Below are 13,624 nucleotides of genomic sequence, written 5' to 3'. Positions count from 1 at the left end.
CCTGTGGTGAAGTGTTAACACAGAACATCTTCATTCTACCAGCAGTTGCACGAATGGCCAACACCCTCTGGGTGACATCTCAGTTTCACTGCTGGCACTGTCCTGGCACTTCTCCCATGTGCTGGATTTGCTGCATGGAGGAACATCTGCTGCACATGTGGGCCAAGCAACACCATGCAACACCCTCATGGGCTGCACTGGTGGCTGAACTAACTGTGGCTGGGGGGACAGACACACACCCTGCTGCTGGAGAGGCCATGCAAGCATCCGAGAGCACTGCGGCGCAAAAGAGAGCACAACACAAATCCACAGGCAATCAGGCAGTTTTGTTAGCTCTGCTGTTAATGGAATTGTGTGTGTTTCATTAAGATCACCCTCAGATTTGGAATTTCTTTCTTTACATTGGCTCAGCTGTCCCAGTCAAGGCAGGCAAGCTGAGTCCACAGGCACTGTGACCTTGAAATGCACCCACTGAGATTTGCATAAACTGGTGTCTGAATATTGCCAGAGCCTGCCAAACAAAGTGAGTGCAACATGAGCACCCTCCTGGTGCCTTTTCAAGACATCTGCACTTGCTCTTCAGCTGGCCCTCACACTGACTTTTCAAGATGTGGAAAAACTGGAACTCTAAATTGCCCATCTTTTTTGACTTTAATTGAGAAGGAAGGAGTGATCAAATATCTAGGAGAGAGCAGCAGCTGTCAGTTGTATGGCCACAGACATCAGGAGAGATTAGATGGTGGCAATATTAGGAAGAAATTGTCTCAGGATAAAGCAGGATGTGTAGGCAATCCCAGAAAGGATGTCCTGCTAGGGCAATGATACAGTCTTTTCAGGGCTAAATCTTGTTTGGGTCTCTTCATTTAAGAATGATGTACAGGAATAGAAACTAAAGAAATAAAAATCTGACTGGAGCTCTCTGGTTTTCACGTTACAGCTGGGATTACTGAGCTAGAAATGAAGATGATGCTGTCTTGGCAGATGTGGGATAAAGGTTCTTTAAGGACTGCTGATGCCTAGCATGGCTAAATGCTTCTCCTCCATTAAGAAAAGTATAGGGCAAGGATGACTTTTGTTAGGTAACAGCAAGCAAAGCAAGGAACAAAAAAAAAAAAGACAAAACCCATGCATAGTGTGGAAAAGACTAGAAGGCCAGACACACCAACAATTTGCATTTTAATTTTAAAGAAAAACTGTCTAAAAATTGAGTCATCAATGATGTCATTCCTACAAGTATAGACACTTTGCAAACTTTTGACACCTGGATTTTTTTAATCCGGGAAATAGTGTGGTCATGGCTATTTTTTAATTTCTTCATCTGCCCCATGAACTTAAGTGAATGGTTACAGACTGTAGATATTAATGGCTACCCAATCCAGGTGGACAAGTTTCATTGTCCAGGACACATCCACCTGGCACCATTGAATGCCATGAAGGCACACTGCAAAGGCACCAGAGCAGCCCCTGCCACCAGCTGATGCTTGGCAGGGCACTCACAGCCACACTGTGCATGCCTGGCTAGGAGCAGCTCTCAGCTATGCAGTGACCTGCCTAATCTCATCACGCTGCTGCAGGCAGGTATGTATGAAGGGCAGGCTCCAGCCTGCACTTCCCACACCAACAACCTTCCCTTGGGAATCTGGCCAGGATGTCTCCCCCAAGGCCCACATTGCAAACTGGGTCATTTGCCTACTGAGGTTTCTGTATGGTCCTCACCACAGTGCTACCTGAAAGCTTGTTAAAATCACAAAATACACAACGAAACTTATCTCCTTGTCTTGGTCAACAGGGACAACATTTTATATGGCACATCTGCATATTTTCCAGCCTCTCTTCTAACCATGACTAGAAGAAACTGGCTTACCTTCTCTCACAGGGCACCAGTGCTCATACTTCTCCTTAAATCTTCTGGAAATTGCTCTGACCTCCTAGGCCAGTCACAGAAAGGATTTTCTTTTTCATAAGCAAGTCCTCCATGGCTCTCTTGGGCCATTCCCACCAATGCCTCCAATGGTGAAACAGCTCCTGACCATGGCAGCACAGCCCCCCAGGCAGTATGGACTAGCCTTCTACAGAGCCAGAGAGATCAAAACCTTAAAACCCAAACAATGATGTCAAAACAATCTTACCAGAAACACAAGCTAACTTCCAGGTACTCTCTGGCAAAGGAATATGGAATATTCTCCACAGAATGCATCACAGAGACTCTCCCACCTCATCTTCTCAGTCAGAGATTTGGTAGGAGCCAGAAAAGTCTGCCTCATGTTTTCACTTTCCTACAAAGCATTTCCTGTGCTTCAACATTTAGTCATGGCTCAGTTGCCTTGACTGAGACACTGAATTATCCTGATGATGTGGTAGGATATTCCCTGCTACAATTCCTCCTAGAATTATTCCCCCACACTCTGTGAGTAGAAATGGTTTTTAAACCATGAGCTAGGACCACAGGACAACCACTAATGAAAAGGCTTTCTTGCCTCTTCCTCACTGCAAGCCTCATCACGTCCCTTGAGCAGCCTGGCTGCCTTACTCACCAGCCATGCCTTCCTCAATTCTACTTCTGAAGGGATTACTTATAAATAGCTATTTAGGTGAAAACTCAAATTTGTGAAAGAAATTAAACAACCCTTAAGCTGACTTCTCAATTCAAAAGTTTTTCTTGCTTATGATGGAGCAGCTTCTGCTCCCTTCCAGCTGAGTCCAAGGAGAGCAGGAGGACACAAGGCAATGCCCACCCTGGCACATCTCTAAGCAGAGGGGCTGAAGCTGTGTTTCAGTACAGGATGAGGCACCACAAACCTGTAACCAAGCTCTGCATTCACAATGCATTAAGAAAACTTGCAGTGGGTTTACAGCTCCACCAAACCAGAATGCTGTCCCAAGACTCATCCCACATGTCTTTCTCACAGTCCATGAAAACCTGAAAAGACCCACTGTACACAAGACATTTAAAGCAACAAGCCCCTTGGAGGAGAAAAGGGAAAGAAAATATTTGTAATTCTAAAGCAAACTCTGGAGTGAATCTGCCAGTAGCAGCAGCCACTCAATTTGTCACCAAAGGCAATGGACAGCATTGGAAAAAGCAGATTTTCCTTCCCTAATGCAGACCCAGAGAAACCACCTGCTCAAGTGCTGGGCTCAAGTTCCAAACAAGCTGAAAATACAGGCATGTGAATGAAGCTTTCCTTGGGATGGGACAGCAACAACAGATTCACAGCCTCACTGCTTTCCTGAAGATGACAGGAGGAGCATGATGGCTCCTCAGGTTTGTTTCAGGATGTAAACCAGCCCACAGGTAAGGCTGTTTCATAATCTGAGGAATCCACAGTGAACTACAGGGCTGCGACATTCACAGGCTGCCCCAGCAAACATGCAGCATGACAGGGCCATTAACTGATGGAGGAAGAAGAGCTCTAAACAAAAGCTCAGCAGACAGCACAAGTGCTGGCAGCAGTCTGGCCGTGGCTGCAGCACAGCAACACTCACTGATTGTGCAGGAAGGTATCATAACACACATTCTACCACAACTAGGAGTGTGCTCTTGGGTTAATACAACAATGTAGTTCCCCAATAAAAAGTTAAATAAAACCATCCACAAGGTCTCTGAAGTGTCACATGCTGTGACACAGGAGCAGGGGTCACTGTCATGCCCACTGCTGGAGGATGGTGGCTGCTGGGCACCACTGCTGTGTGCCAGTGGTCAGAGACATGTCCCTGCAAGGGACAGACAGCCCAGCCTGGCCTCACTCACAGGCAGGTGCTCACTTGCTCCTGTGACTTTCACTATCAAAGAGAACTTCTGGGTGCCACAGGCACTTTCTGCACAAGTGACTCCTCCTGGCAAAGGCTGCAGAGATTCCCACTGGGATCATCCACAGGCTCATTAACACATGAGCAGGAAGCTTGTGAGCTGCCAATTTTGAGTGGCACCTTTGCCCTCACTTGGCAGCTTCATTGCCATGTGCCAGATGTTCAGGGATGTGAGCAAGCCAGAGAGCTCCCTCTAATTGACTAATGACAGCCAAGAAACCACCCTGGAGCTGGCCTCAGTACCAGGCTGAGATGGCTGCTTTGCATATCTGGAGCTTGTAAAGTCCTGTTTGTTTCAGGAAGCATCTACTCTCCATGCAGCAGAGAAACTTTCAGCTTTTGACCATTATTTTAAGAAGCAACATATGACCAAGCCTCTATCCCTCTGCAATTCCTCTGGTACTTTGTGTATTCAGAAAGAGTTTCTGTCACTGAAAGGCCCAGGCAGATGCAGGAGTACAAGCACTGGGAAGCATTGGAGTGGGTTACAATATATATAGATCATGTCTCTTGGCAAAAATAACAGTCCAGGAGAAAGTTTAACTGTTCTGAGTGACTGTCCATGAGTAATCCCGCTCTGGTGATGCAGTGGCAGCAGTTGTTTCATCAGCAAAGGGGTGCCTGGATGTGTCACAGGCTCCTACAGCAGTGATTCCAAGTCAGCACAGCCAGACCAGCCACCACAGAGGCACGAACAGCTCACATCTGTGACCCTTCTGCAACAGCCATGAGTTCATGGAACTGCAGGCTCTGGGACTCCAGCCCACTTCCTTTCCACTTGGACACTGACTTATTAGGTCAGCATGGTGCAATACTCCCCTCTGCTAATCATGCCACCTTTCTCCATCCCATACTACTTCTAGCTGCAACCAGTGCTATGATTTTCTCTTTTAGTTATTCCAATGCTTGTCAAATGATTGAAATCAGGTTACCAGTGTTTTAGTCACTTGGATTCACTCACCCTTCCCCTTTCTTAAAGGCAGGTCTACCTTCTCTGGTGATACATTATGCTCTATCTTCCTACAAGACTTCAATCTGGAGTGCCAGGTTAGCCAGAACTCTGTGATGGAGACTACATTTGTTTTGCTGTTGACAGTGAACATTAAGCCAAACCTACCCTTTTCTAGGTTAATGTTTTCTCTCAAGTTAATGCTTTCTCTCAAGTTTTTACTTGCTTCCAGATTTTTCTGGTTTAGTGTGAAATAAAAAGTAGTTGAGCTTTTACATTTCCTTATGTCCAAATTCCACTGCTCCTCCTTCTGGACACAGTGTCTCCCAGGGCACTAAGGCACCAAACAAATATCAGGGAGGCTGTTGCACCAGACTGTACGTAACACATAAAATCCCCTGCCTCACTATTCTGCTAATGCTTCTGCATCACATTAATTCTTTTTCCTTAAAACATCTCCTGAAAATCCTCCTCTCTACACAGCACTTATCCCTTTCTCAGTATGCAAGTGCTGCTAAAAGACCAACACAACACAGAGCAAATCCCTCTCAGCTGCAGGGAGAATAAGCTGATCTGACCACTGACCCAGCAATAAATAGCCACTCGCCTTTCATTTACTCTTTCTCCACTCAGCTCCCTTTGATTTCACTTACTCAAGAGAGGACTAAGCAAGGATCCCAGTACCTGGTCAAGCAAGTCCAAGCTGCTCCAGGTGCCTGAAGGAATTCAGAAGGTCTCATTACCCATCTGTGACTGTACCATGGACAGATGCAGTTGCCACCAACAGTCACAGACAAAGGAAACATCAGAGGATAGAGATCAGCCCATTTTTTCGAGGAATGCATCAACTTCCACAGCAGTTTTGTTCTTTAGCAGAATGCTTCCATTTTCCTTTTCTCCATCCTGAGGCCAGAGTCCTGACTGTAACCACTGGTTTGCAGTGTGTCTGCACGAAGTCTTGCAGATGCACATGTCAGATAAGGAATAAGCAGTAGTGGCATACAGAGCTCTCAGGTCATGCAAGTGCCTCTACATAAATCCAGGAAAGGAAGAAACTCCCCTTTCTCTGGAAAATCAGCTGAGAGAGAAACAAACTCTTGACACACAAGTGAGCATTTGTCATTTTGAACCTACCACACACTGATGAAAATACCAACACTCACTACCAGAACAAACAGACGCCTACGTGCTATTCCCATAGCACTGCTCATCCTCCATTGGGTCATTCCTGTCTAAGAGACAGCACTTTCTGCATTGGTTTCCTCCAGAAAATGCAGCTGTGTGAGCCACCTGCCTGCAGCTAAAGCCAGTGACAGCAAGATCTCAGCCTCAAGTAGAGAGAAATCAGATGAGAGCACAAGAGAGCACAAGGCAGATGTTTTCCAGCCACCTGGGCTGCATCCTAAAGTACTTGATGAACTGGCTCAGCAGTCTCAAGAACTAGCATTGATTCCCTTTGGGGTATCAAAACCCAAAAAAAAGTAGGGGGATTGAAAAATGGACAGAAGTAGTGCCTAGACTTAATAAGGCAAAAAAGGGAAGAGAGTTGAATTATGATTTCAATTCCCAGAATAGCAGGATTAATTATTTGTAAGCACCTGAAAAAAAAAAAAAACCAACAAAACAACAAAGCAGACTGAGTAGCAGCCCAGGTGGATTTGTCAAGAGAGAATTATTTTTTAAAAAATTCTTTATACAGACAAAAAAATTATCTCAGGGGAGAAGTAAGACACGAACTGGAATTCAGTAAAACTTCTGACAGATCACTTTCACAAACATGCCAAAAGCATTATTGATGATACAAGTGTGATACAAGTCCAGAAGTGGCCAAAAAACTATCCAGGAGGCTCAGTGGGCTCACTCGAGGAATGGAAGGATGTTAATACTTTGGGGTCTGCCTAGGAACCAACATTGTTTAGTGTTTTCATTATCAACCTGGATGATGAAGTGAAAAGTATGTTTATTAAATTGCAGAGGACATGAATCTGGAAAGAATGGCACGTATGCTGGGAAGTCTGCCAAAGGAACTTGGCAAACTGGAGGAGTGTTCTGGAAGGAAGGATCAGGAGGGACAAGTGCACAGTGCTGCTCTCTGGCACGAGGAGCCAACAGCACCAGCACAGGGTGTGGAGTGGGGGAAGTGGCTGCTCTCCAGCTCTTCCTGAGACCTGGAGTCTGCAGGAACCCAACACTCACCTTCAGTTCCATGCCATTGTGGAAAAGGCCACAGAAACAGTGGATGCATAAAGAATGAGAACTGTGAGGTTAATGAATTATCTGTTTGCTCCTCCTTTTTGCTGCAGTCTGTACATTTTTGGGCACTGCTCTTTAAGAAAAAGATGAATTAACTACAAACATTCAAAAGAGCAACAGGAATTAAGAGATCTGGAAAACATCACCCAAAAAAACTGAAAAAACCTCAGAGTGTTTATTCTGAAGAACTGAAGGGTAAGGAGCCAATCAGAAGAACACTGAAGTAATGCACAAAGCTGAAGCTCTTTCTGCTCTCTGCCAATATGGGCACTGATGCACGCAGCTAAGAGAACTGCAATCACTCTCCCCAGTCTAGCAGGTTTTAACAGACTATTTTCTGCACCTTTCCAAGAACAGGGGATACCACACAAGAATCTACTGATGATGACTTGACTGCAAGCATCAGGGAAAAATTAAATTTGTTTTGAAGCAAACCAACCCATCCTTTGAGCTTCAAGCCAAACACTAGGAGTCCCTGCAACTGCATTTGGGTTGCAGGGCACTGACACTGCCAGGGCTTTCCCTTTCCCTGAATGAGGAACAAGAGCCTGACATAAAGCAAAGAAAATTACTTTTGACTCAATTATTCATGTTATGAAAGCCCACTTGTGCTTGCCCAGAGGTTGACAGGTAACTTCATCTGTCTGGTAGCAAGAAAATAATTGCAAGTTGGTGCCAGTGTTAGACAAGAGCAGAGTATGAGCCCTTAAGGCCCTCTGTGTAACAACTGTATACAATGATATTCCCAGACTGTTTAGTTATGTATGTGGTGAGCTGCCAACCTCCTCTCTCTGTCTCTAAACACACAATATAATATGCCATGCCCTGAATGCTGATCCAGTTGTCTGAATGCTGATCCAGTTCTGCTTAATGGCTGAAAAGTCATTAAGCAACATTTGAAAACAGATACATATATGTATATATAAAAGATTTGTAAAACAAGAACTATACACATTATTTATTTGGGATTTCCTGACAGACAAACAATCCACTGAATGAGAAGTAATTGATCACAACCTGATTCTGTTCTGGGAAGGTGAATTAAAGAGAGCAACCCTGATTATTAACAGGTCCATGGTGCTTCAGAAGTGCACTCATGCAAATGAGGGGGTAAAATTTTTACATGGGGAAGGCAGTGTATCCACTATTTCAGTGTTTTAAAATGAGACTTGATACTGTTGTTCTGGATGATACTTTAACCAAACACAAATCATGAATCTCAGTAACTGAGCAAAATATAATGGCTTGTGCAATTCAGGAGGTCACATTAAGGCTGATTGTAGCCTTTTCAACAAGTTGTGCTGCTGCTGTCTCCTCCTCCCCTCCTGTGATATCACATCCATGTTCCCAAACTCCCATTTCTTCCCTTTCCCATTGCTCTCTTCCTTCCTCTGCTCTCAAATCCTAAGAGTCCATAAAATCCACGCAAAAGCTGGTCCTTTTAAATACTCTTTAAGGTAACTAAAAATTAATTTAATTGTTCATAGTACACACTAACAATCTTGAATAGCAAGCCTCATTTGTGATGCAACAGATTACAGCGATGTCTTTGTAAAATATACTTAATTAAAGCTAAAGTCCTTGTAGGTAAAGAAAGTCTTCACTTAAATGCAGCAGGACACAGAATGGAACTCTCCTCAGACCAAAATGTGGCAGATATGATGGTGACACAATGTCTGCCCATCATTACCAATTAGGTGACCTTCACAGTGTCAGCTGACAGCATTCTTACCACTTTCTCCTTGTAAACAATGTATTTCAGCCACTTGAAATCCTGCCATTTGAATCCTGCCAGGACAAACAGGGAATCCTTCTCGTACTGCTCCATTTTCTGGATTGCACCTTCGGGATATGTGATCCGGAGTGTTGTCTTGCCACCCACATCCTTTTCAAAGCCCTTCACTGGAGCCGAGTTCAGCCTGCAGGGCAACCAGAGAGGAGACACTGTCACAGATTCCCACTTACACTCACACTTGCACTCCTGTGTGCTGGTGACACAGCAATCACTGCTGGGCAGGAGCTCCCTGTAGCAGCTGCTACAGTAGCAAATCTTAATTCTTGCAGTTCTTCATCACAAACACTTATGGAGGTTTGTACCAAGTGACGACAGCTTAATTAGAAGTTACATAAATTCTATCATTGAATATAATGCAAACCATTTCTGCATATCAACTCCTGTGATCTAAATAGGGTTGGAGGCTTTGGAAAAGGAAAGTGAAGAATATTGTTCTTGCACATTTAGAGTAACAAACTAAGCATTAATATTTTAACGGCCCATTGCTCCTTTGATGTGTTAGTTGGATTCTGCAAGGCTGTGCTGAAAGAGATGATGAAGCTCCTCATCAGTTTAAACAAACTGAAACTAGTCTCATTTTCCAACCCCAGCCCAGAGCTTACACCACTCACCTGCAGTGAGGCTGCACAGGGAAATAAGCCACTAATAATTCTCAAAAAAAAATCCCATAGGATCAATCTGCACCTCTTTAATTCCCCAAACTGGTCCATCAGGAGGGTGAGCTGCCTTGCAATGCCAGCACAAAGGAAGAGGCTGGGCTGGGGCAAGGCTCAGCACCACTGCAGTCTCACGAGCTCTAAGGAGTTTCTGCAGTGGAAGTGCATCCCACTCTGAAAACACTCAAGCAGTCACACAGCTTTGCTCTTGGGGACACTGATTTCTAAGGAGATGCTACGTATTTAGCTGTGCTTTTGTTAAAACATTCCTTAGGAACAAAGTTTTTTCCCTTGAAAAAGCAAACTGCTTTGGCTTATAGCCAAATAGCCACAATGAAATGACATTAAAGTTTTCAGAATTTCTATTCAAGACTAAAAACCCAAAGCTGAGGAATTTTCACGTAACTTGGAATACAAATCTTGCTGACATCAAACAGCAGCCTCTGATAGAACAGGATTGCCTGCCTGAATTTTTGCAGCATTCCTGAATTTGGCGTTGTTCAATATACTACAAATTTTGCCATGTAGGAATGTTGGATTTGTCTTTTTTAACCTGGGTAAGCATTTTACATCGGAAAACTTTAGTAGAATAAAAATCTCTATACAATCTGAAAATCATATGCAAATCTAGAGAAATACATTCTTAAGCATTTTTAGCAAAAATACTTATTTTATCATCAGGAATAAAATATTAAAGGCAAAACAATTTAAGAATCAGCACCACCACAATGAATACAGCAGATGAAGTCTCTTCCCATGGTTTATAAATTCTTTGTAGCCTGACTTTGAGGAACTAGACCTGAATACAATGCTTCCAGCCAGCCTGATCCCTTGCTCTTTCCTCTGTTGCTGATGGCACATTCACACACCACTCACTTCTTCTGTGGGGAGTATTTAAACTTTAAGGTGTTGTGTCTCTTTGGGGCACATGACCTTATACAGAGCAAAAGCATGCAGCTCTAAAGGTAACAGAGTACTACCAATATTCTGCAAAGAAAGCAAGTTTTACATATTTTCATCTGTTTTCTTTAGGGTGAGGAGGTGTCTGCAGCTGTTTCAAATGTCACTGTGCCACTCTTTGGCGGGGTTTTTCCCATCCCCAGCTGCTGGGTTCACTGTTTTGCTGCTAACTTTGCTAATACTCTCAAAACTTGGGAGCCCTGCTTAGTATCTAGACAGGAAATAACCCAAACCATTTCCCCCAAGGGAAATGAACTCAGGTGTCCAGCAAAGGGCCAGAGTGTGAGCTGCTGATGGAGCCACAGTGACAGAGCCAGCACCACCAAGGCCCAGGGCAGCGAGGGCAATGGAGCAGGGAGAGTTCAGGCAGCCACAGCACCCAAAGGTGCAGACTCCACAGCCCAAACCCCTCCCAGGCAGGATGCACTGTGCTTATAAACACAGCTGAATCTTGGAAAACCTCAGTTAGGATCTCAGGCCTCCTTGTACTGCCTGTGGACAGGCAGTTTTTTCCACAAGAAGTTCCAGAGGGTTTTTCTGTCTATGTTCACTGATTACATATGGAGACACCAACTCCTAACCCTGCCACCATAGAGATCCTTTCAGACACCACTCAAGTATCATCATCAGGTGAATCCCTATCTGGTTCTAATCAGGAATTTCTGATACATACTTATTTTTGCCCAGTCTGCAATCTATTCTAAGGAGTCATTTCAGAGCACTGACAACTGACTGCTGCAATAAGTCTTGCCAGGTAAATGGCGTGACAGCTGGGAATAACATCTGCACTGAAATCTGATAGTGTCTAGCTAAAGAAAAACAGTAACTCACTCCAAGCTCTTTTAGAACTGACAAAGTTGAATTGGACTATCTTCACTGCAAAGAACAAAATTTCTTGCTGCAATTAGCAATCCTCACATGGTAACACAGAAGGCATCAAAGAACTCCACATACTGCTGGATCACTCCTTTGTCCACAAATGTACCACATTTTTTCATTTAAAATTCACTCCCTAGGTCCCAAATATCATCCTTCAAAGAAGTTCTTCAGTGTATGAAAAAGGATGTTATAATACATGGACTTCCCCAGCTTCCACAGGAATAAAGCAAGCAGTTGGATACATATCCAAGCACCTGGCTTCATTTAACCTTTACAGTTGACTTCTCTCTCCTTTATCCATCCCACCAACAGCACAGGTGCTTAGCTGCCCTCTTATCCTCCCAGCTTGCAAACTGACATAGATTTACTGATGTGGAGAGGAAAAGTTGAAGTTTTCATTTCAAAATTAAATAGTGGCCTTTCTGATGTAAATCTTAGTGGGTGGCTTAGGCCAGATGGATTGAAACTGTTCTTTTGCTACTTTTTTAATAACCTGAGCCCAAGGAAAGGCTAAAAACTGCATTTTAATTCAGCTGAAATAACTACAAGTCACCCGACTATGATGAGGAATAAGAGCTCTTTGTTATCAACTGATAGTGGGATGAGCTAGGAGAAGGGCTGTAAAAATTTTGTCCTGATCTGAATGGCCATCCCTGTGTCCAGCATACTCATGGAGAAGCAGGGAACCATTCACAGGAACCAAAGACTGAAAGGGATCTTCTTGGTCTATTTGTCCAGAGTTAGAGGATATTTATTTTTCTTTGTCTGTCCTATTCTTTCCTTACACATAGGAGAGAATAGAGACTGTGATAAATAATACCTGCTTTAAATTCCTTTATTAATCCCTTTCTTTCTTCTACCTTTAGCAAAGAACTTGCTATTTGCCACCATGTCTTAAAGCTGATTAAAATTGAGAGAGATTATATCAGATATATTTCTTTTAATACAAAATCAGTTATTGCACTAAGAAAAAAATACCAACTTATACTATGTTAAACCAGTTTTATAAACTTACATTGCAGTTTATCCCACTTTCACAATTTACCATAATAATATTTTGTTACTCAAAACCTGATAGAAAAGTGCATTTTTTTTCAGGTCAGACTAATGGGTCTGTAGCTCCCTAGAGCACATCCTCCCTCCCTCCTACACGCACTCTCTCACTCTCCATTAGTACAGGTATTATGTTTGTTAATCTCCAGTCACCCAGAACGCCTCCCTGACTTGACAGATTTATTACTGAGAGTTATGACTAGACCTGTGATTTCACATATCAGCACGTTTTTCAGGCATTCTGAGAGGGCCATGATCCAGGTCCTCAGCAAAAGCAAGAAGCCCTGACTCTGACTGTGGTCCTTGGCACTCCCACCACTCTGTTTCTGCTGCCTTATTCAACATTGTCATCTGCAGAGACACAGAGCCAAAGTATTGCCAGTTTCTAGGGCACACTTACAGGTGTTTAATCACTGCTGGGTCCTCTCTCTTAAAGGCTTCCTGCTTCCTAACACCCTATGCTGCACCACTCTTAGTCCTGCCCATCCTGTGAGGTGCAGTTCCTGGGGAATGCTACACATGTATGACCATTAATACTGTCCTGAGCTACCACAGGAATATATCTGGGAGCAGATCCAGCAGTGTGAGTTACTGCTTGACCACCTAAGGGCATCACAAAAGCAGCTTTTAGAAAGGAGCTATGAAGGGAAGGTTCAAATGATATCATACAAGAGACCACATTCCCAAGAAGCTGTGGAAAACAGAAAGCTTGAGGAATGCCTTTACCCTTTGATGTGATCGTCATTTATAACAAACCTTTTTAAGCTCATGTCTATTTTTACTCTCCCTGTAAGTTAATGCTTCCATACAAAGGGATACTGTCACTAGTACAGGTTAAAGTCTGCCTGCATAGCAAGTGAACTGACACAGAAACTGAATATGGGAAAGAACTGTAATGCCAAAGACTCACCTGACAACAACATCATAGTCATCAATTTTTAACCCCAATGACTTATTTGCAAGTACTCCACCATTTCCCACAATAATACATCGCCGGCAGCTGAGACTGTGGAAGAAACAGAGAAGTGATTTTTGTAGCAGAACTTCAAACACACAGAGAGCACATATTTAGTTTGCATGCATCTGAGAACTACAGAAAACCTCTGTAAATATGAAGAATTAAGAGGGGGGCAGAGATACACTTGATCCTCAATTCACCTCATCATGCCCAGGCATTACATGTGATAAATTGCTTTCAACACCTCACACCACGTGTGGCCTAATGAAATGAGCTGTCAGGACAAGCAGCTCCTCTCCCCCCACACCCCT

The 13,624-nt window shown here is 43.6% G+C and overlaps 1 protein-coding gene across 5 annotated transcripts in view; it reads right to left on the bottom strand.

Annotated features, from left to right (window-relative positions):
- ST3GAL3 (ST3 beta-galactoside alpha-2,3-sialyltransferase 3) overlaps window positions 1-13,624 on the bottom strand; it is a 173,430-nt gene that overhangs the window by 34,549 nt on the left and 125,257 nt on the right. For all 5 annotated transcript variants that reach the window (XM_054286318.1, XM_054286317.1, XM_054286320.1 and 2 more), the window contains 2 exons: window positions 13,266-13,361; window positions 8,745-8,931 (listed from right to left, as the gene is read on the bottom strand). In XM_054286318.1, the coding sequence (XP_054142293.1) occupies window positions 8,745-8,931; window positions 13,266-13,361 (283 nt within the window). The remainder of the gene's footprint in view (window positions 1-8,744; window positions 8,932-13,265; window positions 13,362-13,624) is intronic.

Source organism: Melozone crissalis, unplaced genomic scaffold (genome assembly GCF_028551555.1).
Source record: "Melozone crissalis strain CALT ecotype California unplaced genomic scaffold, PUWL_Pcris_2 ptg000045l_1, whole genome shotgun sequence".
NCBI lineage: Eukaryota > Metazoa > Chordata > Aves > Passeriformes > Passerellidae > Melozone > Melozone crissalis.
The sequence above is the reverse complement of the archived record's forward strand: the minus strand, read 5'-3'. Positions and strand labels throughout refer to the sequence as shown.